At 43.4% G+C, this 24,287-nt stretch overlaps 1 protein-coding gene and 2 long non-coding RNA genes across 6 annotated transcripts; 1 reads left to right on the top strand and 2 right to left on the bottom strand.

The window, feature by feature from the left end:
• On the bottom strand, positions 1–10,254 carry LOC100380715 (v-rel avian reticuloendotheliosis viral oncogene homolog B). 4 transcript variants are annotated; one of them, XM_082956167.1, is made up of 10 exons: positions 8,542–10,254; positions 8,118–8,305; positions 6,096–6,425; positions 5,162–5,328; positions 4,854–4,945; positions 4,581–4,712; positions 4,296–4,400; positions 3,861–4,076; positions 3,638–3,709; positions 1–1,886 (listed from the first exon to the last, which is right to left on the bottom strand). In XM_082956167.1, the coding sequence occupies exons 2-10, from the start codon at positions 8,178–8,180 to the stop codon at positions 1,393–1,395; spliced, it is 1,671 nt and encodes a 556-aa protein (XP_082812293.1). In that variant the 5' UTR covers positions 8,181–8,305; positions 8,542–10,254; the 3' UTR covers positions 1–1,392. The 4 variants fall into 4 exon arrangements, with proteins under 4 accessions (XP_082812293.1, XP_082812292.1, XP_082812291.1 ...); XM_082956166.1 differs by having other exon boundaries at positions 8,118–8,553; positions 9,034–10,254; XM_082956165.1 differs by having other exon boundaries at positions 8,118–10,254.
• A 1,059-nt stretch (positions 10,255–11,313) lies between these two features.
• LOC145858065 (uncharacterized) lies at positions 11,314–21,777 on the bottom strand. Its single transcript, XR_014378866.1, has 5 exons — positions 21,630–21,777; positions 18,520–18,552; positions 14,021–14,078; positions 11,856–12,040; positions 11,314–11,765 (listed from the first exon to the last, which is right to left on the bottom strand). It is a non-coding gene; the product is annotated as an uncharacterized LOC145858065 (long non-coding RNA).
• Positions 20,853–22,811, top strand: LOC145858064 (uncharacterized). Its single transcript, XR_014378865.1, has 2 exons — positions 20,853–21,315; positions 22,601–22,811. It is a non-coding gene; the product is annotated as an uncharacterized LOC145858064 (long non-coding RNA).
• Positions 22,812–24,287: the final 1,476 nt, after the last annotated feature.

Genomic DNA, 24,287 nt, shown 5'->3' with positions numbered 1-24,287 from the left:
TTTAAGATGAAGACTTGGAATCATTTTATTTTTGAAATACTAATGACAAAAATCAAAACACTACAGTGTGAAGGGTGGAGTCTGGGATACAGTGTACAAAGAAGCTGTTCAGAATCTGAACATACACAGAACATAATCTGAACAATGTTAACACTTGGAACTACAGATGGACAGCGCATTGGACTATGGTCGTTTCTACTGTACATGGAGATTGGTTATTGCAATGAACAGAGTCAACAGGTGAGCCAGAGGTTAAAACTAATGTCAACATTCAAAAACTACAGATACCAGTCAAAAGAAAGGAACTTTGACTATACAACTTTGACTATACAACAAAGAATATCACATATGGAAAGTGAAAAATAAACAGCATTTGTAGTTGGTCCCTTTAATTTAACAATTTCTCCACAGAGGGTTAGTTTTCAGGTTGTCTTGCGCCAACAATTAAATGCTTAGGGCTCGATTCAATCTGTAGTGCTGAAGATCCGCACTACAGTGCGATATAAATTTAAAGGCAATGATGCTGCATTCACAGAGACTGCATTCGTGGTAAATGGTGCATGTGTCAGCTCAATTGGAAATTACCTTTAAATTTCAATCGCGCTATAGCGCTGAACATTCGCGATACGGATTGAATCGAGCCCTTAGTTATGCTTTCCTTCAGTTGAACTCTCAAATCAGGGATTTCCTGCAGGTCCTTGTGGAAGTCTGCCTCAGTCACAATATATACACACAGTAAGGACGGAGCCTGACAAGGAAAACTGGCAAGGCAGACAAGGGTTGAGTTTGTGTGTCCATTTTGTATTTGGTCAGAGCACTGCATGGTCCCCTAATCACCACAGGTAGTAATAACAATGGGTAGGTAGGAATCGTTCTTAACATCCATGGCTAGCCTAATGGAAGGGCAACTCGCCTCCACCAGTATCACTCTGGTCCCCCGGAGGAGCTAAAGCTACATGTCATCCGTGAGTGCTGTGCTGATCACGGCTATTAGCCTTAGGCTAACGTTAGCAGCATGGTGAAGGCAGCACAGTACACTCAGAGACTTGGGCCAGGGCAGACATTTTGAAACGTATCCTTTCAGGGTCTGGTAGTGGTCGTGTGTGGGAAGAGGGGGGGACAGGGGTCTGGATTATAGCCTCATCCAGCGAGGCCTTTGGGGGCAAGGGGTAACCACACCGTTAGGGTACAAGGTTTCTCTGCTACTGCTATTACCTGTGTGTGTTCAAACTCTCATACAGTACTTTATTTGGGTGAGATGACTGTCACAGGGCAGAGTTAGGACTTTACACACCCTACACTTCTGGTTTGAGGAGCAACACAACAAAAGCCCCTTAAAGTTCAGGGGCTACACTTGCGCCACATTCAGTCTTAACGGGTTACGTTTTGTCCTCATAGGTCCCCCTCTGTCTTTACCTGGACCAAATCACACCCCTCGTTATCACACTGGCCCTGGTCCTGAGGGGCGGAGCCGCGGAGTAACAGTGGGAGGAGGTCCATCGGAGAGGCCTGATTCTCGTTGACCAGCTGGTTGAACTGCAGGTCGTTATAGTAGCCCAAGTCCTGCCCAGACCCACCCTGGTTGAAGTTAAAGTTCATGTCCATGACGCCTGGGGTGAAGTTGGAGTTGAGTTCCTGGCCAAAGCCAAGGAGGGCAGGGTCATTGAACAGAATTCGTGAGAGCATATTGATGTCGTCTGGGCTCACGTCCTCATTGAAGAAGTTGTCCTCCTGGGGGTCATTGTAGTGGATCTCCCCCATGGTGGAGGCCCCAGACTGGGCAGGAGGATGCAACTCTTCTGGGACCAGCTGGCTCTCTGCTGGGGGGAAGGTGAATGGCTCGAATGGCTGAGAGGTGGAGGCTCCTGCTGCAGCCACATTTTCAACTGTGGGTGATAGAAAGGACTTTCAGTGCATTCGGAAAGTATTCAGACCACTTGACTTTTTCCAAATTTTGTTACGTTACAGTCCTATTCTAAAATTGATGAAATTGTATTTTTTCCTCATCAATCTACAGACAATACTCCATAATGACAAAGCAAGAACAGGTTTTGGACATTTTTGCAAATGTATAAAATAATGAAATATTACACTTACAAAAGCATTCAGACCCTTTACTCAGTACTTTTCTAAAGCACCTTTGCCAGCGATTACAGCCTCGAGTCTTCTTAGGTATAACGCTACAAGGTTGGCACACCTGTATTTGCGGAGTTTCTCCCATTGTTCTCTGCAGATCCTCTCAAGCTCTGTCAGGTTGGATGGGGAGCGTCGTTGCACAGCTTTTTTCAGGTCTCTCCAGAGATGTATGATCGGGTTCAAGTCCATGCTCTGGCTGGGCCACTCAAGGACATACAGAGACTTGTCCCGAAGCCACTCCTGTGTTGTCTTGGCTGTGTGCTTAGTGTTGTTGTCCTGTTGGAAGGTGAACCTTCGCCACAGTCTGAGGTCCTGAGCAGGTTTTCATCAAGCATCTCTCTATACTTTGCTCCACTCATCTTTCCCTCGATCCTGACTAGTCTCCCAGTCCCTGCCACTGAAAAACATCCCCACAGCATGATGCTGCCACCACGATGCTTCAAGGATGGTGCCAGGTTTCCTCCAGATGTGACGCTTGGCATTCAGGCCAAAGGGTTTGATCTTGGTTTCACCAGACCAGAGAATCTTGTTTCTCATGGTCTGAGAGTCCTTTAGGTGGCTTTTGGCAAACTCCAAGCGGGCTGTCATGTGCATTTTACTGAGGAGTGGCTTCTGTCTGGCCAGTCTACCAGGTCTAATTCGTGGAGTGCTGCAGAGATGGCTGTCCTTCTGGAAGGTTCTCCCATCTCCACAGAGGAACTCTAGAGCTCCGTCAGAGTGACCATCGGTTTCTTGGTCACCTCCCCAACCAAGGCCCTTCTCCCCCGTTTGCTCAGTGGCCGTGTGGCCAGCTCCAGGAAGAGTCTTGATATTTGCATATGTCTTCCATTTAAGAATGATGGAGGCCACTTTGTTCTTGGGGACTTTCAATGCTGCAGACATTTTTGGTACCCTTCACCCAGATCGTGTCTCGGAGCTCTACGGACAATTCCTTCGACCTCATGGCTTGGTATTTACTCTGACATGCACTGTCAACTGTGGGACCTTATATAGACAGGTGTGTGCTTTTCCAAAGCATGTCCAATCAATTTAATTTACCACAGGTGGACTCCAATCAAGTTGTAGAAACATCTCAAAGATGATCAATAGAAACAGGATGCACCTGAGCTCAATTTCGAGTCTCATAGCAAAGGGTCTCAATACTTATGTAAGTAAATAAGGTATTTCTGTTTTTTATTTGTAATACATTTGCTAAACTTTCTAAAAAACCTGTTTTCGCTTTGTCATTATGGGGTATTGTGTGTAAATTAATGAGAAAAACAACAACAATTGAAGGCTGTAATGTAACAAAATGTGGAAAAAGTCAAGGGCTTAGAATACTTTCCGAATGTACTGAATATAAGAACACCTTATTGACACTCAGATGTAGTCTTTTATTTTGGAGAGGGTGCTGTGTAAGCAGCTGTTATTGTTCTCGCTTTCATTTTCTTTTTTACTTTCTGTCCTGAAATAGGTGCAGAAGTTTAAGCTCGAAAAAGAAAGAGCCGAGGCCAATCCTCACCTGCCACACAGGACCTCTCTGTGAAGCCGATGTCCGACTTGATCTTCCTCTTCCGCTTCACTTCATATGGATCTGAACACGGCATCAAAACAGAAAAAAAGATCTTTCATCCCTCTGTTTGAATAGCTTTTGTCTCTATAATGTTATATTATTGCACAATACATAACATGTTATAACACAGCATTATGATATCATATACATAACATTCATAAGTTGTATTAACCTGTGTTGTCGGGCTGGTAGGTAAATGTGACGGGGTCACTGTCCATGTGGTCCGAGAGACGACGCAGGAGGACATTTACTTCCACTTCCTCCCCCACATCCTGTTCCTGGTAGGACGGGGTCTTGAACACGATAGCGATCTGCCGGTGGACGTCCGTCTGGGCAAACTCCGCCTTGGCCTCCCAAGACCCCCTCTTAAAGATGATCTCTATGTCTTCTGAGCAGACAACACACACACACACACCAATCAGCTTGTATAGTCCTGCAGGCTGTATGACTTCAACAGCGTATTTCCAGAGAGGTGTCATTACACATCATGTGCCACTTCCATCTAGTTGTTTAAACAGGATTTTGACTTCCCCTTTAATTTGCTAGATATCAGCGTGCTCAACACAGTGTTTGTATATTACAACTTGGGAGTCTGGCTCCATCTCACCTTTCTGGACTTTGTCGCAGAGCATGTAGATCTCAGTCTTGCCGGTGCATGGCCCTTTAACAATGTTCAGACGGTTGATCTTCAACTCAGATGTCGTGGTCGCCTCTGTAAACACACACACACACACACACTGAGCACCTGCTGGATGGTTCAGGAAGGAAGTACATTTACATAGCTGTGGTGTTACGGTACTGGTTCGTATCACGTTTGAAGACTATTGTAAAAGCAGTCATGCACAGTTGTCAGTGTCAGGAGGATGTTTGGGAGGCAGGGGGGTGATCTTACTCTTGTCATAGACGGGGTTGGACACTATGGGGTTCAGGAAGTCCCTCTTTCCATCCTCCCACTCCAGCTCACACTGGAAACACAGCCGCACCACGTTCATGTCCATGTCCTCGATGCTTTTAGAGTGGCCCGCTGGGAGGACAGAGGAGAGGATATTACCCTACTGCTAATGACAACACAACTTTATTGTCCAATAATATTGGATTTATGTAATTGGGTAAGTTCTGTGTGCGCTTGCGATGTGCTTTGTGTGTGTGTCAGGGCTCTACTCACTTTTAAAGGGGTCGATCTTCTGATTCCGTCTCTTCTCGAGTGAGGCATCCAGCTCCTTCCGCCTTACACACTGGATGCCCAGGTTAGCGAAACTGCACACAACACATGGTCGGTTACCATCCATTAAAAACAGACATGTTTACACCAACCTAGTTTACACTAATCTAGTGCACTTTCCTGGCAAAGCACTCCCAAAGAGGTGAAGAATGAATGAGAAAGACATAGGATATGGGCCTCTGGTGGACAAAGGGAGAAAATGCGCTTGTCAAGAAAAGAGCGATGAATAGAGGAGAGAAAGAGAGGGGCACCTGTGACGTCGGTTGCTGTGAGGGTTTAAGCAGATGACACAGATTCCGGTACCGTCAGCACAGTCTTTACCCACAAGGCAGTGGGGGTGTGGGCGGTACGGGTAGTCTTTGGTCACCAGGGAAACAGTGACCATAGCTTTTTTTATGTTCTGAATGGGACCCTGGAGCTGAAAGAGGGAGGAGAGAGGGGAAAGAGTGTGAAGACAAGAAAGAAATGGGGAGAGAAAGCGGGGGAGGGACAAAGAAAGAGAAGGAGGAGGAGAGAGATATGCATGAATCAAACCGTCTTTCTTCCTCCAACGCAAGTGAGAGCATGATTAAAACTGAATAAATGTGCAGTGATGAACCAAAACTGTGCATCTCCCTTTCAACTGTCAAACTTCACACTTGTCTGGTTGTGTTAATCTTAGAGGGATGCGGTCTGAATTGTAGTATGTGGGTGCGAATCAACAGTGTTTAAAGGGTGGGGGGGGGGGGGGGGGTAATCCCCTTAGTTTGAACCACACAAAGATGTGGATTTGTGGGGTACTTTCTATTTCAGTTACATGTAATTCCTCCCCCTTCCCCTCTGCCCCTGCTCCTTACACTAGCAAGGCTCTACATGTTGAGGGCAGCAAAACCAACAAGGGGGGAAACACCTTTATTCTGGGATAGATGGTACATTCCGTTAACCCCCTTCCACTTCCCACACAACATACAAATCCAGTGCAGGTTAGGGATGACATTGGGAACACAACTTGCAGTAAACAAATATAAGGACTAGGTTCTATATTAATGAGACGTTAAACCAAGGCCCTGACAGAGTGGTCATGATGAAAGATGTCCCTTATCACAAGAGTAAGGGCATTAACTGACTTCGCTAAGTTGTTTTAAATTAAAGTGTTTCCAATCAACTTCAAATAAAGACAAAATACAATATGGATCTATTGGGTACCTCTATAGCAGGCAGGGTCTTGTTGGAGTCCCCACTGGAGGCCCCTAGGATGCTCCCTGCCGAGCGGCCCTCACACTCATAACGGAATCTCATGCCTCTCTCTTTGGGCTGCTCCACCACAGCCAGGGTGGGCCTCTCCAGGATCTGCTCCAGCAGATCTGTGTCTGTCTGGGCCTGTCGAGAGGGACTATCTGGCCCCCTGGAAGTCCCTGAACCAGAGGACCGTCCTCGTCGGTTTGAGCCCGAGTGAGAAACCCCACGAGTGGGGCGAGGTGCTGCCATATCTCTGGTGCTAGAGTGGTGCTGGGGCTGAGGGAAGAAGCAGGGCGGCTGCGGAGAGACGTCATTTAAAGTCAATGGCCATGTTTAAAAATCCATGTAAAGAACACAGCAGACGACAAACAGTTAACTTTGCATCCAAAACATCATCATGATGGTACTAAGAGTAAAATGGTGAGAGCGTTTTCAAAGATAAACAATAACAATGCAGGTTATCTACATATTCCCACTCAGTACACCACTTTCTATGTCCTCATTTGACACATTCTGTTGCCTTGCCCCCCTTTCAACCGTTAAACTAGAGAGCACCCCCTTCCGTTTTTGGTTAACCCCTCTATTCTTCCGTCTCCCTTCCACCCGCTCAGGCTGCTGAGATGCATGACTGTTCTTCATCCTTCATGCCTCCATCTCTCTAGCTCTGTCCATCTGCCCATTTCTCCTAGGTTCTCTTATACGTCAAAATGGTATACTTATATAAATAAATAAAAACGGCCTGTGGTCATTATAGACAGACGCAATCTCTCACACACACTTTGCCCTTCACTCTCCAAGTTCAACCACATACCTTCTAATTAACAGCTTGTTTGAAGAATCCCTAGAGACCAGCAACAGGAAAATCTATTCACCAAAAACAAACCGGAACAAAGAAAAAAAAGCTGGCCGACTTAAGGGATCGCCTTCTCCGTTTGTTATTACAAGCCGCCCTACAACTCAAGTCTGTCTAAACAAACCGCCAGAAGTTAATAAGGCTGTATGAGCAAAAAGAGGTGCGTGTGAGGTCATTGTGCTCCACCTCAAAGTAGCGTCAACAGGCGGAGTATATGTGTGTGTGTGTGTAAGAGTAATAGTGTTGGCATGCCTTAGAGCCTCTACACAAAAGCAACTAGGATCGAGCCGGGAGGCGCATGTTCAGGAAACAGGAAGTTGACATAATCTACAGCAGATCGACCAATTAGAAAAGCCTCCGAATGTGAACTTCCACCCTGAAAGGGTTGGGTCCCGGAAGGAAGGGAACTCAAAACGAAAGTAGGAATCAGATGACACTCTCTCTCCTTTTCTGCCACCTCCCCCACGAGATGCCACAACATGCAGACGGGGGTGTGTCAACTCAGCTCACAGTCTATCTCAAGGCACCGCTTTGACTCACAGATATACACAGACCACAACTGTCTCACTGTGAGTTCCAGACTATTGGAGAACAGCAACCCAGGGCATAATAACAAGGTCAAAGCACCAGTGAATTGAGTCACCACGCTTATCCATGGAAACTGTGAGTAATTGAGTTTCACTTATCCCTGAGGTGTGTCTGTCTGCCTTGGCTCCCACAACTAGCCCATGAGGAAGCGATAGCACACGTCCCTGATAAGACTAGACCTTAGCTGTTTTCTTGACTTTATCTCCCAGCTATTACAACAAACGGAGATACCAAGCCCTGACAGTGTGAACTGATGTGACCACCTGAGTGGCTGCAGAAACAAATCAAATCACTACACAACAACTACAAGTTTTGAGCTGGTGTGTAGGCCATCTGTGGACCCCAGGAAAAGTAGCTGCTGCTTTTTCGACAGCTAATGGGGAACTTAATGAAATGTCAAATACCAAAAAAGTAAACCCCTCCATTTTTCTATTGAACTCTATGAATCAATGGCCTAACAAAAACTATCATTTATTTAACATCCATTTTCCTCCAAGAGTGGCTGAATATATATTTTTGTATTAGATCCCGAAAGGCCTGGTACTCACCCTGGAGGTCGTGCCCCTTGGCACCAGTACTGAGGGCGTCAAGGAGGGGGTCTGCCTGGGCATGGCCCTGTGGTTCTGGGCCTGGAGGTCAGAGTCTACAGGGGGATGAGGAGGTCCGGGGAGGCAGAAACCAGACTGGGCCTGACAGGGAAACTCTCGGTCTGCAGAGATCACCTCTTGAATGATGTCTAAAAAAGTAGACGGAGTGGGATGAGGGAGACTGCAAACACGCTGATGGGGCCTGCAAACATTGAGCTGGTGGGTTGGCCATCTGAGTGTGATCCATGTCTGTATGTGTACAGTACCAGCTACATCAAACCACGAGCATGATGCACAGGCCTAGGAGGCCCGTACTTAGACTATAGGCCTACTTGCCATTTAAAAAAACAAATAACTATACATTAATAACAAATAGCCTACTCACCCAAGTCATTTGCTGTTGTACAAAGCGGGAGAAAAAGAGTTAACTCATTAATGATTACTTTGTGACAGGCAAGACTATATACATTTATGACAGTGATTGTAATAGTCTAAGTATAACAGGTAAGTATATGTATTACAATGTAATAGTATAGGTTAAACAGGTAGCCTAAGACTAGTGTAACGTCTCTGAAGTGGGTGTTGACTCTTCTACTCAACTGTCAGTCACGCTGGGGAAGACAGAATGACAACACAACTCAATTGAATAGCATGGCAGTGTGTGCCGTTTAGACTATAGGATCACTTGTCTGGGCGCCTGCTGTCGGTCCACTTTTTGACACAGACCCGTGACAATGCGTTTACACTACAAGTAGATAAATCATTTATGAAAATTATACTATTATTCGTGCATATGTGAATGACGTGGAACAACACACATGCGACACCGTAGATGCATAACTCAGATTCCGTTTATTTAAAAGAAAAAGACACTTACTTGCAGTGCAGTTTTGAACACTCATGTTTCTCATGGCACGTTACGATGTTTGTCCTGGAGCTGAAAACCTTGTTCGAGTATTTTTTTGAATGCCCTATTTCCCCTGACCGATCATTTCGTGGCCATGGTAGGCTACTGCAATCAAATATTGTCCTCTCTTCGCTCTCGTACTTCGATATGGTTCAATTGACCTTTCGTTTTTAAAAAGCATACAAATTCTACCTCTCTTGCATGCGATGAGCTCGTGCATATGTTATGGATAAAATGAGTCGCCTCACGAGCGCCCTGTTCGAGTGTGCGTTTAGTTCCGCACTTGTTGGATGGATCTGACTGGCTGTTCGGTTGGGTGGAAATCCCCTTACATCACTTCTTGGGAAACCCCCAGCGGCAGTGTTGTGCCGGCAGTAGCCATGTAGAAACTTCAGATAACGGCTCATTCCATCAACTATATTTTGCAAACTACTGTAGTATAATAGCCACAAGTGCAATGACCCGAGTGTGAATATCCTGATATATAAAAAGACCCTTCCTCATGGCCGGTTTTTACGCACAATGGGATCGATTATTGTACTTTAAAATATATCTACTTGCACCAAGTATATTTCAGAAAACAGTTAAGTATATTTCATTGTTTAATGAAAAATAGAGTGGGATATTTGCGAAACGTCATTGTGCTAAACGTCAGGAATATTTGCAGGTCTGCATACCCACACCTCCAAACAGCACTGGCCCTAGCGTTCTGGGGGGCATAAGAGAAATTATGTTGACGTAAGAGTGACAAAAAAAATAATCTATGGGGGGTGTCATGGCAAAAAGTGTCCCGCCAAATCACAATGGGATTCGATAAACTATTAGCGTTCGTTGCTATATCAACCTAATGCATCGAATTTTGGAGATCATTACCGCGACAATTTCGCTGTTTTAAACGAGTTTTGTTTAGCTAATAGGATGAAAACATTACTTCCAAGTGCTTTTGGGTATCTTGTTAATTAACATTTCAAGAACATGAAATCCATGTCTTAAACGTTGCTACGTTTCGGAAATAGCAGAGAAAATGTGTGACCTGTTTGGCACATTAATGTTACTTACCTTACAGATCACAAAGTCAGCTAATTTCCACACCATTCATATGCAAATATGTTTGATTCATACACGGGCTTGTCTGGCTGGCATGTTTTTCATTTAACATGTCCTTCCCTTATCGACACTGAAATAATATACTTTCAGTAGTCCTCTATTATGATACTTTTTTTCTATCTCGCATAGCTCATTAGTACACCCTTGTGGTTGAATATATGTATCTATTGTAGGTCCTAGAATACAACAATTAATCATGTTGAACTAACAAATACCATAAAGGGATACCTTACAACTTACAACAATGAACACCTTGTGCAACAGCTGAGAAAGCCAACCTTGGATTTTTTTTTTTGGGGGGGGGGGGGGGATTCTGCAACTTCGGGCACTTTGGCCCTACAAGCTTTCAGATTTTTTTTTTATTGAAACACCATTTTACCAGTATTATAATTGTCTTTGATTTTTCTAGAAATAATATCTGATAATGGCTGCGATCGTACTATTCAGGAATGTATATATTTTTGTAATTTTTCTAAGACAGCCATAGACAAATGTCATTTACATCACGTCATTTACATGTAAAGAATAAAAACATATTTAAAAAAAATAAAATCCCCAAAATTGACCCTGAGGACATAGAAGTTCCGTAATTGCAGAATCCCCCACTACACTCACATGACAATCATAGACTGAAATACTGAATTCTTGTGTGTGGAATAGAGAGGTGGTGGGTGCTGTGTGGTGGGAGGTTCTGTCTGTCTCTGAAAGGGGACTCAAAGAGGAAAACTGTAAAGTCCAGGCACTGCTGCTCTCTTTGTTCTGAGTGTTTGCAGTGCTAGTGTTTTTAGTTAAACTGTGTATGTAATCAAACACATGGCACCTGTGAGAACATTTGATGGATTAGTGCAGTGTTATAAATGGGAGATATTTACTTTTCAACAGTTGTTTAATGTATAGCCTACCTCAAGCTGCCCCCCCCCCCCCCTCCCCTCCAACTCAGAGCACAGAGAATCAGATCTCACTGGCTCTGGTGGATGGGATACCTCCTATGTGTCTCAGACAGTCGATGGTCCTAAAGTAATTTGGAGAGGTAAATTGAAGAGGTACATTTTTTATAAGCTCAGCATAACTACCATTTCTTGCTTTCTCATGTCACCCAAAGCTTAATATCACGTTTCAGGTAAAACCCAGATGCAGACAACGTCGAATTAACAACAGTTTATTTATCCAACAAGGGCAGGCAAAAGACAGGTCAAGGGCAGGCAGGGGTCAGTAATCCAGATAGGTGGGGCAAAGGTACAAGACGGCAGGCAGGCTCAGGGTCAGGGCAGGCAGAAAAGGTAAAAACCGGGAAACCAGGAACAATCGAGAGACATGAACAGAGGGAAACCGATTGGTAGGCTTGACCAAACAAAACAAACTGCCAACAGACAAACAGAGAACACAGGTATAAACACACAGGGGAATAATGGGGAAGATGGGCGACACCTGGAGGGGGGTGGAGACAATCACAAAACAGGTGAAACAGATCAGGGTGTGACATTTAACATACTTTGTCTCATGGGAATCATCAAAATGTAGGGTGTCAGGGCTTTCAGTGGTCGACCGTCCAACTGCTTCAACTGGAGAAGATTGTTGGCTTCCACGAGGTAACCCTAGGAAGGCAAAGAGAAAAATATCAGTGTTAGGGAAACTAAAACTAGCTTCAAATGCAAATAGTTATTATCTGAGATTTTTCTATTCACCTTAACGGATGGTGACCCCAGCTAGGAGTGAAAGGGCAGCAAGGTTTCCCAGGTCTCGCCTTCCTTGCATCCTTCTTCCAAACCAAGTCATTCGCCCGGATGTCGAAGCACTTGGTTCCCTTCTTGATTCTCCTCCAGTAGCTCTCCTTCTGTTTCTCCTGCGCCTTGTCGATGTTCAGTCTCACCTTGATTGATAACATACAGTACCGGTCAAAAGTTTGGACACACCTACTCCTCATTCCATGGTTTTTCTTAATTTGTACTATTTTCTACATTGTAGAATAATATTGATGACCTCAAAACTATGAAATAACACATATGGAATCATATAGTAACCAAAAAGTGTTAAACAAATGCTTTTCCAACAGTCTTGAAAGAGTTCCAAAATATGCTGAGCACTTGTTGGCTGCTTTTCCTTCACTCTGTGGTCCAACTCATCTCAAACCATCTCAATTGGGTTGAGGTTGGGTCATTGTGGAGGCCAGGTCAACTGATGCAGCACTCCATCACTGTATTGCAATCATCTCTGATGGGTGGTCGAATGTTCATGGGCAAGGAATAATTACTACATCATCTTCACCCTTCAACCAGTATTCTACAAGAGCACAGACACAAGGGACAACAGACACACCGGTCTCTACGTTGCAGGTGAGCTGAAGGTAGTCATCAATGACCTTGGAACACAGATGGTATTTGCACTGGTGACAGACAATGCTGCGAACATGAAGGCTGCTTGGTCTAAAGTGGAGGAGTCCTACCCTCACATCGCACCCATTGGCTGTGCTGCTCATGCATTGAATCTGCTCTTCAAGGACATCATGGCACTGAAAACAATGGATACACTCTACAAGAGAGCCAAGGAAATGGTTAGGTATGTGAAGGGTCATCAAGTTATAGCAGAAATCTACCTCACCAAGCAAAGTGAGACTGTCATGTTTGACAGTCTCCTGGAGGGGAAGGAGTCTTTCCAAGAAATGGCCATATCACAGTCTGCCGATATGGACAGCCCCATCAAGAGTATCCTCCTGGATGATGTATTTTGGAAGAGAGTGGTAAGCTTCCTGAAACTTCTGAAACCTATAGCAGTAGCCATTGCACGGATTGAGAGAGACAATGCGACCCTGTCTGATGTTCAGACTCTGCTTGCAGATGGAAGAAATAAATCCGTACTGCCCTGCCCACTTCACTGTTGCTCCAAACAGAGGAAACTGCAGTTCTGAAATACATCAAAAAGCGTGAAGACTTCTGCCTGAAGTCCATACACACCACAGCGTAAATGTTGGACCCCATGTATGCTGGCAAGAGCATCCTGTCTGGTGCAGAGAGCAACAAGGCCTATGGTGTCATCACTACCATGTCTCGCCACCTTGGCCTGGATGAGGGTGAGGTTCTTGGCAGTCTGGTGAAGTACACTTCCAAGCAAGGGCTTTGGGATGGAGATGCAATATGGCAGTCGTGGCAACATATCTCATCAGCCACCTGGTGGAAGGGACTTTGTGGATCTGAGGCTCTTTCCCCTGTTGCCTCCATCATCCTAGGTGTGAATCTATCTTGTGATTAAACAGACTTATTGAATGTTATTTTACTGATTTAAAGATCATGGACTGTTTCCCTGTTTTATATTAAGATAATATTTATTAGATTTAAATAAGTATCTTTAGAGTATCCTGTTAGGTAGATCAAAGTGCCCTATGGTCAGGAGGAGAGCAGCTTCTTGAAGGTTTTGGGGGAAACATTCCCCCAGATGAATCCAAATGTAGAGGCCTTTAAGACAGACAGGCAGGAGGAGGAGGCTCCTTCCCCTACAGCTGGCAATCAAGTCAGCGTCTTTTACTCCTTCACAGCAGGTGTATTCTAGAACGTCATAATTCAGCCCGCCGCAGACGTGATCTCTGGGAGACCTGAAAGGTAGAGACTCATCTTCATGTCTAGAGGGCATTATCTTCATCTATATGCAGCACATAAACTCGACATAGACAAAGTGGAGTCACAATGCTCACACATACAGTTACATCATGATGACACATCTTAATTAAAGAAAGGTAGTAGGATGAAGTTGCCCCTAAACACTGTTAAGGTCAGTTTTGCATAACCCCACTAAAGATCTGGGCCCAAGGGCAGCTTCTAACCAGAGCAGAGATCATAAGGGCACTTGCTATACTCACGTGCCGTAGAACTTCCCAGCATGGACGGAGACTGGAATTCCAAAAGGATTGACCTGCCCTGTGAGACAAGTAACATCCCCACATCAAGACAATGTCCTGGCTACGTATTCTGTGAGAAGCTCTATCTCAGATCATGCTATTAATCTAAGTGTGATATTTGCAAAACACACACTAAGAAAATATTGTAACTGTAAATTGCTTTACAGTAAAAAAAAAAAAATAAGTAAATTGTAAAGCAATGAATAATTTATCGCTTTAAAATCGCATATTACAACTGCCTATTAGTGACTGAAGTTGATTAGGATAAAACGCATAAAGATAATTCTATGATAAAATGCCTGAAAAACTGAGTAAGGTATGTCAGGAAGCAACGGTACCTATGGCTGCAGTTAGCGCTCCTTAAAGTTCTCTGCAGGCTTAATATCTCCAAAGCAACTATAAAAAACACATTCATTAGTATGCCCTAGAAGGCTATACTGTTTAGAGTAACTCATTTCACTGACTTACTATCTATACTGAACTAAAATATAAGACACAACATGCAACAATTTCAACAATTTTACTGAGTTACAGTTCATATGAGGAAATCAGTCACCTGAAATAAATTCATTAGGCCCTAATCTATGGATTTCACATGACTTTGAAGGGCGCAGACATGGATGGGCCTGGGAGGCCATAGACCCACCCACTTGGGAGCCAGGCCCAGCCAATCAGTGTCACGTCCTGACCAGTAGGGGTCATTTTGTTAATATAGTATGGTCAGGACGTGGCAGGGGTGTGTTTGATTTATGTGTCTTGGGTTTTTGGGTAATGTTCTATGTTGTCTATTTCTATGTTTGAATGTCTATTTAGTCTATTTCTATGTTCAGGTTTGGTTTGACCTTCAATTGGAAGCAGCTGTTCTTCATTGGTTCTAATTGGAGGCCATATTTAAGTAGGGGGTTTTTGTCACTGTGTTTGTGGGTAGTTGTTCCATGTATAGCTGTGTAGCCTTACGGGACTGGTTTTCGTCGTTGTTTGTTATTTTTGTTAAGTGTTCACGTTTATCCAAATAAAAAAGGAAGATGAGCACGATACCCGCTGCGCCTTGGTCCACTTTTTACAACGTGCCTGACAATCAGAATTAGATTTTATTTTGCACCTGTGTCGTGATCATGCTATTTAATCAGCTTCTTGATATGCCACAAATGTCAGGTGGATGGATTATCTTGGCAAAGGAGAAATGCTCACCAACAGGGATGTAAACACATTTGTGCACCAAATGTGTGAGAAATAAGCTTTTTGTGTTGTTGGGAAAATTTCTGGGGACTTTTGTTGCGTTCATATTTTTGATTAGTGTAGATTGCATATATCCCTATACAAGCAGAACTCTGTCAGGGAAGTAAGGTACATGATGCACAGGGGTGAAAGTAATGCCCGATGTCCACCAGATGAATAAACGTTTTGTTTTGCCGGATGTCTAGCACACATTTTCCATACTTGACGCACATGTACTTCGCTTTTCAACTAGCTACAATGAAAAAAAATGTAAACACAACATGTAAAGTGTTGGTCCCCAAATTGTTGCCACAAAGTTGGAAGCACAGAATCATCTAGAATTTCATTGTATGCTGTAGTGTTAAGATTTCCCTTCACTGGAACTAAGGGGCCTAGCCCAAACCATGAAAAACAGCCCCATACCATTATTCATTCTCCTCCAAACTTTACGGTTGACACTATGCATTGGAGCAGGTAGCGTTCTCCTGGCATCCGCCAAACCCAGATTCGTCTGTCGTACTGCCAGATGGTGAATCATGATTCCTCACTCCAGAGAAGACGTTTCAACTGCTCCAGAGTCCAATAGCGGCGAGCTTTACACCCCTCCAGCCGACGTTTGGCATTGCGCATAGTGATCTTAAGCTGTTCGGCTATGAAACCCATTTCATGAAGCTCCCGATAAAGTTATTGTGCTGACGTTGCTTCCAGAGGCAGTTCGGAACTCTGTATTGAGTGTTGCAACCAAGGACAGACTATTTTTTTTACGCGCTTCAGCACTAGGTGGTCCCGTTCTGTGAGCTTGAAGGAGTGTCCACATACAGTACTTTTGTATAGGTAATGTAGTTTGGAAAGCAAATGGCTATTGCTGTAAAGAGAAGGCAATGAAAAAAACTCTAATCTGTCTTGAAATGTATCAAAATGCTCACCTTAATTGAGCGAACAGTAGGCCTATAGCCCATCTTAGGATATTGGCACCAGCAGACATTTTGGGTTGAAGTTGAATTGAACAGTATACTGTAAAACAATCAGCATGGGGAAAGACCCATTGAAATCACATAGAATGTATGTGTTGCCAGCCTAGGGTCACACACTACTCAAAGCAATTTTATAACTTTTATTATTCAAAAACATAAAATACCTTTTTGTTTTACGCCAGCACCGTGGCCTAGTGGTTAGAGCGTTGGACTAGTAACCGAAAGGTTGCAATCCCCGAGCTGACAAGGTACAAATCTGTCGTTCTGCCCCTGTTCCTAGGCCGTCATTGAAAATAAGAATTTGTTCTTAACTGACTTGCCTAGTTAAAAAATATGAATAATAGCATGACATGATATTTTGGCCATACCACCAAGCCCTAATCAGACATTGTTTTTATTGATCTGTTTGTAAGTGTCAGTAGAGTAGCCCACCCTGTCATTTGTCTAATCAAAAAATATTATTTCAATGTCTCCAGTCATATAAAGTGAAGTAGAATCGCATGAAATGTGTTTATAAAAGACAAAATTCTTCACGTGCAAAGAAAATATAATAAATGTATCTGCTATAGCCTAGACCAACTCTTCCCCACTACGCGCTCAGCCAAGCATTGAACGGTCATTTTGTGAACAGTGATTGAGTTATATTAGCCTAAATTATGAATATCCAATGCACTGATCACATTAGGAATAGCAGGCTATCTTACATACGTCTGCAAATGTGATGGCGCATGTAATGCTTTATTATTAAGGTGCATTTCTATGGTGAACATTAGCTTCCCCAAACTTGAAACTCACGCGCCGCCTGAGTGGACACATCAATTCTGGCCTAATGACAATCGGCAAATATCATTACACTTTTTGGTGTTTTGTGTAACAGATGTCTCTTTGCATTCACCACTGTTTGGAGGCTTGAAATATGTTGGAAGTGGATGAATGTGCGCTGCTAGCCTGGTAAAGGAGCCCTTTGAAGTGACTGTTTGACAATCAGATGAAAACACCAAAACTGGTTGTGTTTATGCCACAATAAAAGGTAATGCATTTTAAAAGTAAAATGACAAATCTTTACAACTATGTCCACAGAGATCCAATTGATTTAATACTAGGGATTGTATATGTAATAATATAGCAAGCGTGTGCAAATACAGCTCCCGTACCGGGATTTTTTTTGTTTGTTTGTTTAAATCTTTATTTTAACAGGGAAAACACTGAGACCTGGATCTCTTTTACGGCTGTGCCCTGTGTAAACATGTTGACATGTACAGTTTTAGGCATACAGACAAGAACATTTCAAACATACAAAACAAAGACACAATTCAGCAGAAACAATCACAGACAACATCATATTGATCCTCCATAACATTTTTTAAATGGGCAAGGGACACCAGAGTGTCTAACTAAAGTTGGATCTGCAGTTTGTTCCAAAAATAAGGTGCAAAGGAACTAAAGGCAGTCCTACCCAACTGTGGAGACCGCAGGAGTCTCTAATGTAATCCACATCTGTGATCTGGTTTTAAAATTAATATATCTAGTGGAAATTAATGATGATATATATGGAGGTAGTTTTAAAAGTAGTGCTTTATAAATAAACAAGAGAGCATGTTGCTCTCGCCTCACAGATAGAGAGGCCCAACCCACATGTTGATATAGGATACAGTGATGAGTTTTGTAACTATCACCCGTGATAAACCTGAGTGCACAATGGTAAATAGCATCCAGTGGTTTTAAAGTATTTGCCGATGCATGCATATAGATAATATCACCATAATCTAAAATGGACATAAAAGTAGCCTGCACAATTTGTTTTCTATTTACGGAGGACAGACAAGCCCTGTTTCTGTAAAGGAACCCTATCTTGAATTTGAGCTTTTTTCCCAATTCAGTAACATGTTTTTTAAAAGAAAGCCTATCATCCAACCATACCCCTAAATATTTATATGCAGAGACCTGTTTGATTTGAGTACCATCCAAGCTAGTGATTACAAAAGTGTTTCTGAGAGTTTAGACCTAGAATCTAAATGAATTATACTTTTACTCCAATGATGCATAAACGCTCAAGTCCAAACCACAGAACAATAAGTAATAATGAATTCCACTGGGGATTATCGTAACTGAAGAGGAGCCCACATTACAATACTATCTCTGCTGTATACTGTACACACATCAATCTGAGAGGCAGAATAGTAGCCCACACGGCCCTACACCTCTCAACAGCTGGCCCCATTTAATTTATACAAACAGATGCAAGAGATGACAGTGCTTTCCACTTACCATGTGCGCTGTAGCAAGGTAGAGTCAGAAGAACTGCACAAATGAAACAAACAAATGTAAAGGAAAGGAAGTCCAGAGATTGTACACACAAATTCGAGCAAATGTGCAGAGTTTGATAGTGATGGTCACATACCAAACATCAGTAGTGGAGTTGTCATGGTGTTTCTTTCCATAACGCAGTCTCATTCATAGGTGAAAAACTAAGATGCACTGACATAAGTAGTCCAATTCAGCCCCACCTACAAGCACCTAGTGGTGGGGAGTCAACTTCTGCAACGAATCGACTCCTCGATTTTTGCAAGGGTGGAAACTACACTACATCACCAAAAGTATGTGGACACCCCTTCAAATTAGTGGATTCGGCTATGTCAGCCACACACCACCATGCAATCTCCATGGACAAACATTGGCAGTAGAATGGCAGTACTGAAGAGCTCAGTGACTTTCAAAGTGGCACTGTCATAGGATGCCACCATTCCCACAAGTCAGTTCGTCAAATTTCTTCTCAGCTAGAGCTGCCCCGGTCAACAATTCTCTCAACCAGCTTCACCTGGAATGCTTTTCCAACAGTCTTGAAGGAGTTCCCAAATATGCTGAGTACTTGTTGGCTGCTTTTCCTTCACTCTGCGGTCCAACTCATCCCAAACCATCTCAATTGGGTTGAGGTCAGGTGATTGTGGAAGCCAGGTCATCTGATGCAGCCCTCCATCACTCTCCTTCTTGGTCAAATAGCCCTTACACAGCCTGGAGGTGTGTTGGGTCATTGTCCTGTTGAAAAACAAATGATAGTCCCACTAAGCGCAAACCAGATGGGATGGGGTATCGCTGCAGAATGCTGTGGTAGCCATGCTTGTTAAGTGTGCCTTGAATTCGAAATAAATCACTGACAGTGTCACCAGCAAAGCACCCCCACACCATCACACCTCCTCCTCCATGCTTCACGGTGGGAACCACACATGCGGAGATCATCCGTTCACCTACTCTGCGTCTCACAAAGACACGGCGGTTGGAACAAAAAAAATCTCAAATTTGGACTCATCAGACCAAAGGACAGATTTCCACCGGTCTAATGTCCATTGCTCGTGTTTCTTGGCCCAAGCAAGTTTCTTCTTATTATTGGTGTCCTTTAGTAGTGGTTTCTTCGCAGCAATTCGACCATGAAGGCCTGATTCATGCAGTCTCCTCTGAACAGTTGATGTTGAGATGTGTCTGTTACTTGAACTCTGTGAAGGATTTATTTGGGCTGCAATCTGAGGTGCAATCAAATCTAATGAACTTTTCCTCTGCAGCAGAGATAACTCTGGGCCTTCCTTTCCTGTGGCGGTCCTCATGAGAGCCAGTTTCATCATAGCGCTTGATGGTTTTTGCGACTGCACTTGAAGAAACTTTGAAAGTCCTTGAAATTTTCCGGATTGACTGAACTTCATGTCTTAAAGTAATGATGGACTGTTGTTTCTCTTTGCTTCTTTGAGCTGTTCTTGCTATAATATGGACTTGGTATTTTACCAAATCTGTATACCACCCCTACCTTGTCACAACACATCTAATTGGCTCAAACGTATTAAGAAGGAAAGGAATTCCACAATGTTATTTGACGTGTATCTTTTTGACACGCAAAGACCCAAACTGCGTTACATATTGACGTGTCAAAAAAGATTCACGTCAAAATAACATTATTTGACGTGTCATATAACACTATTTGAGCTTGTTGACCAATCAGGACCTGAATTTGACTGCACGTCACGTAATAATTGAACGTGTTCATACATTTTTTACATAGTTATTACACATTAATTACACTATCACTCATACTTTATTTCACAACGATTCATCGATACCTATGCTATGATGCTGGTAAAGTTGTCTCGCGCACCTGCCCTTCCCCAAGCTTTGGACTAGTGATGGATCATTCGCGAAAGAGTCGGCTCTAAGAGCCAGCTCTTGTAGGTGAACGTTGGGAGCCGGCTCGCATATCAGAAGAGCCAAATGTATTTATAAAATGTAAAAAATAAATAAAATAAAAATGAATATATATATTTTTAAATGAATAGAATGAACTAATTCAAAGAACGAAAATAAATAAATAAATAATAATAATATAGGCCTAAATGGTCAAGCGCACACACATTCGTTCTGACTGTCTTGCTCAGACCAACAGCCTCACCTGTTGTTCCTGTCAATCAGACACGCAGTGTCAACCAATGAACCAAAGATGCGTGAGGGAGGCCAGAGCCAACTCACTCACAGTCACACACTTAGCAGCCGAGGAGAGAGAGGAAGGACAGCTGAGAAAACAATGTTATTGGTGTAAGATGGCACAGTGCTTCCATCTGTTGGTAAATGTTAATTACTGCAACTCCAGTGTTTTTACCGGTGTGCTTGAAATACCCGGATGTATTGCAATATACTGAACAAGACTGGTTACTCGCATCAATGCCTCTGTCTCGTCATTTAACATTCAAACATGGTGTCAGAGTCACCTGTTCTGGTTTACCCCCCAACAATGCTTATTTGAGTAAAACTTCGCCGGACGCCGGAATTGTCCTTAGCTAGAGTGAGTTTGCTAGTTAGCTTCAGTGTTGTTAGCACCGGTTAGACATGGCAGCGAACATTCCCTCTCCCGCCGTTATGAAGCACAAACTGGGATACGTTTAGAGGTGAATGGGAGGACTATGCACTAGCAACGGGACTTCGGGAAAAGGACGATGAGGTAGTGGCTGCCACTTTGACGACTATAATGGGAACTGAATGCCGACACGTATACAAACAACCTGAACCTAACAGCAGCTCAGCAAGGTAACGCTACAGCTTTTCTTGACGCTCTTGAACATTACTTTAAGCCAGCAAAGAACGTTATCTACGAGCGTTATGTTTTCGGTTGTTGCGAACAGGAGGACGGGTAGTCCATTGACAACTTTGTCACTAGGCTAAGGGAAAAGGCAGCTAGCTACATGTGACTATGGGGGTGGGTATAATTTGTGGAACGTTCCAACACGAATCCGTTCCAAAAAACTCCGTAAATGTCAAGGTTGCCAACCAACAACGCATACAAAGTCGTAGAACGAGATACCGGGTAGAGAGTGGGCTATGTAATTACGTTTTTCACTCACCACGTTTATCCCGAAAAATGTCTCTTCGTTCTGGTAGCCTCCACCATTCCTTGTTCGTTGGTTAAGTTATTATTTCCGGTATTCCTGCATTCGCTGGTGAGTTCTGTTGCGCCTCAATTAGGGAATCGCTATGGTTGAAATGTAACTAGTGACTGCCGGCCCCAGTATTTTATTAGCTTGGTGGATTGTACACAATTGTTACCGATGATGCTGTATATACCAGCCTTCTCGTATTACTGAAACATACATTGTATTTTGCCAAGTTCTCTGTGTTAATCCTGTTTCCCAAATATCAGCTAACTTGTGTCTGTGTCGATGTTGTTTAGTTCAACTTGCCTAGTTAAATAAAGATTAAATAAATTACAACGTATTAAATATGCTTGATTCACTATAGTTGCTTTTGAAGAACTTTCCAGTCGTTTGTGCTTTACATTCCGATTTTTGAACGTCTGTTTATTGGACATATATATTAGTGTCTAATAAAAAAGGGCAACGTATGTAAAGCATCCCATCTGTTTTAAGGTTAGTGTGTGCGCGTGGTGTAGTTCCTCTTAATGTCCACTAGGTGTCAGCACAGCTTCAATAATGTCACACCAAGGTCACAACATGTTTTCATGTGTAACCTTACAGTGAAATGCTGACTTACAAGCCCTTAACCAACAATTTCGTTTTAAGAAAAATGTGTTAAGTAAAAAATAAGAGATAAAATTAACAAATATTTAAAGAGCAGTAGTAAAATCAAAATAGCGAGGCTATATACATAGGTACTGGTTTGTCGAGGTAATTGAGGTGTTCCTTTCAATTCCAGTGGTGTAAATTACTTAACAAAAAATGTATTTAAACTACTCCACTACATTCCGTTTATATATCGGTTTATTTTGTATCTGTACTTTTACTCTGTTTCTTCACAACTTCAAATTTTACTTCACTACATTTCTAAATAAAATAATGTATTTTTTTACTCTATACAGTTTCCCTGGCACACAAAAGTACTTGTTTCATTTCAAATGCTGAGCCGGACAGGAAAATGGTCCAATTCACACACTTATCAAGAGAACATCCCTGGTCATCCCTACTGCCTCAGATCTAGCGGACTCGCTAAACACATGCTTCATTTGTAAATGATGTCTGATTGTTGGAGTGTTCCCCTGGTTATTTCTTAAATAAAATAACAGAATCGTGCTGTCTGGTTTGCTTAATATATGGAAGGTCAAATAATTTATACTTTTACCACTGATACTTAAGTATATTTTAGCAATGACATTTACTTAGTATTTTACTGGGTGACTTTCACTTTTACTTGAGTCATTTTCTATTAAAGTCATCTTATTATTGTACCTTTTTCCCTTCATTTGCCTACTACTGTCTATAAGCGATCATAACATGTGGGTTTTTTCTTGGGGACCAGGTATCGGAACGCCTTTTAAGGGTCTACAAAGCATGCCCCCAGGTAAAAGTTGCCTTTTGCAGACAAGGATTGTATTGTTACTCCACGACATATGTTATCACAACTCTATTAAAAGGACATTTTACACAAGGCGTCACTTCATTCCTTCTATTTGTTGGGAACTAGTCCCTACCGCCCTACACACCAAGGTAGCTCTTTCATGGCAACAAAATGCAACATCAAAAATGCTCTTCTTGGATTTGAACTCCCAAACTCTGGTTTGGGGAGCAACCACCATAACCACTACTCTACCGGACCGACAGAGGCAAAATGTTAAGGGGTACTTCAAAATGCACGCATCAAAGACAACATTTCAGAGGTTGGAGAACGATGTGGGGGTTTGTACTTCTTGGACCTATCAACCGTTACTCAATCTTCTTCTGATGACTACAATCAGAGATGATCAATCTTCAAAACCTACACTATAGGATGGATGTGTTTAGGAATGGGGGACGAAATTCCAAAGGGACCTGTTTCCAATTACCTGAACACTCTGCTGCCCACCTGAACAGTCTGCCTGCCTGCCCCTGAGATTGCCCACCTGACCACTCTGCCTGAGCCTGCCTGTCGACCTGGACCTTTGCTTCCCGTTTGATTTCTGACCTCTGCCTACCCCTATACTGAGCCTGCCATCTGGTACCGTTGCCCCACCTCTGGTTACTCACCCGCCATACCCGGGTGTTGGACATGCTGCTAGAGCAATTCCGCGGGTTCTCTGGAGGGCAGCCTGCCACGGGGGTAACCCCACCGTTCCTCAGTCACTCAATGGTTAGCAGCGCCGTCCCACCGGCCACTCTACCTTCCCGGGAACCTCGGATTACCTCCTCCAGAATGCTTTAATGGAGAGCCGAGCACCCGTCAGGCGTTTTTAGCCAACTGTGCCCTCATTTTCTAGCTTCAACCCTCCTCCTTCCCCTCGGATCGCTCCATAATAGCCTACCTCATCACTATGATGTCTGGAAGGGCTCTCACCTGGGCTACCGCCATATGGGAACAGCAGCCAGCCATATGCGTGAGCCTGGAGGGGTTCGTGGGTTTTTGATGCCCCGTTCTCCGGGAGATAAGCTGCCTGTACGTTAGTTCAGCTCCGGTAGGACGCCCGCAGGGTGGCCGACTATGCAGTGGATTTCCGCACGTTGGCAGTGGAGAGTGCATGGAACCCGGAAGCACTGTTTGACATGTTCCTGCACGGCGTCTCGGAGGAGGTTAAG

The sequence above is a fragment of the Salmo salar genome, chromosome 09 (genome assembly GCF_965601325.2).
Source record: "Salmo salar chromosome 09, fSalSal1, whole genome shotgun sequence".
NCBI classification, from domain to species: Eukaryota; Metazoa; Chordata; class Actinopteri; order Salmoniformes; family Salmonidae; genus Salmo; species Salmo salar.
Note: the sequence above shows the minus strand (reverse complement) of the source record. Positions and strands in the feature narration are given on the sequence as shown.

What these genes read in the sequence shown, in the direction of transcription:
- LOC100380715 (XM_082956165.1), bottom strand. Translation starts at nt 8,180, where the DNA reads ATGCCCAGGCAGACCCCCTCCTTGACGCCCTCAGTACTGGTGCCAAGG. An exon ending in CACAGCAACCGACGTCACAG is followed by an intron (nt 4,946 to 5,161) that starts GTGCCCCTCTCT and finishes TGTTGTGTGCAG; the next exon opens with TTTCGCTAACCTGGGCATCC. An exon ending in CTGCGACAAAGTCCAGAAAG is followed by an intron (nt 4,077 to 4,295) that starts GTGAGATGGAGC and finishes TTGTCTGCTCAG; the next exon opens with AAGACATAGAGATCATCTTT.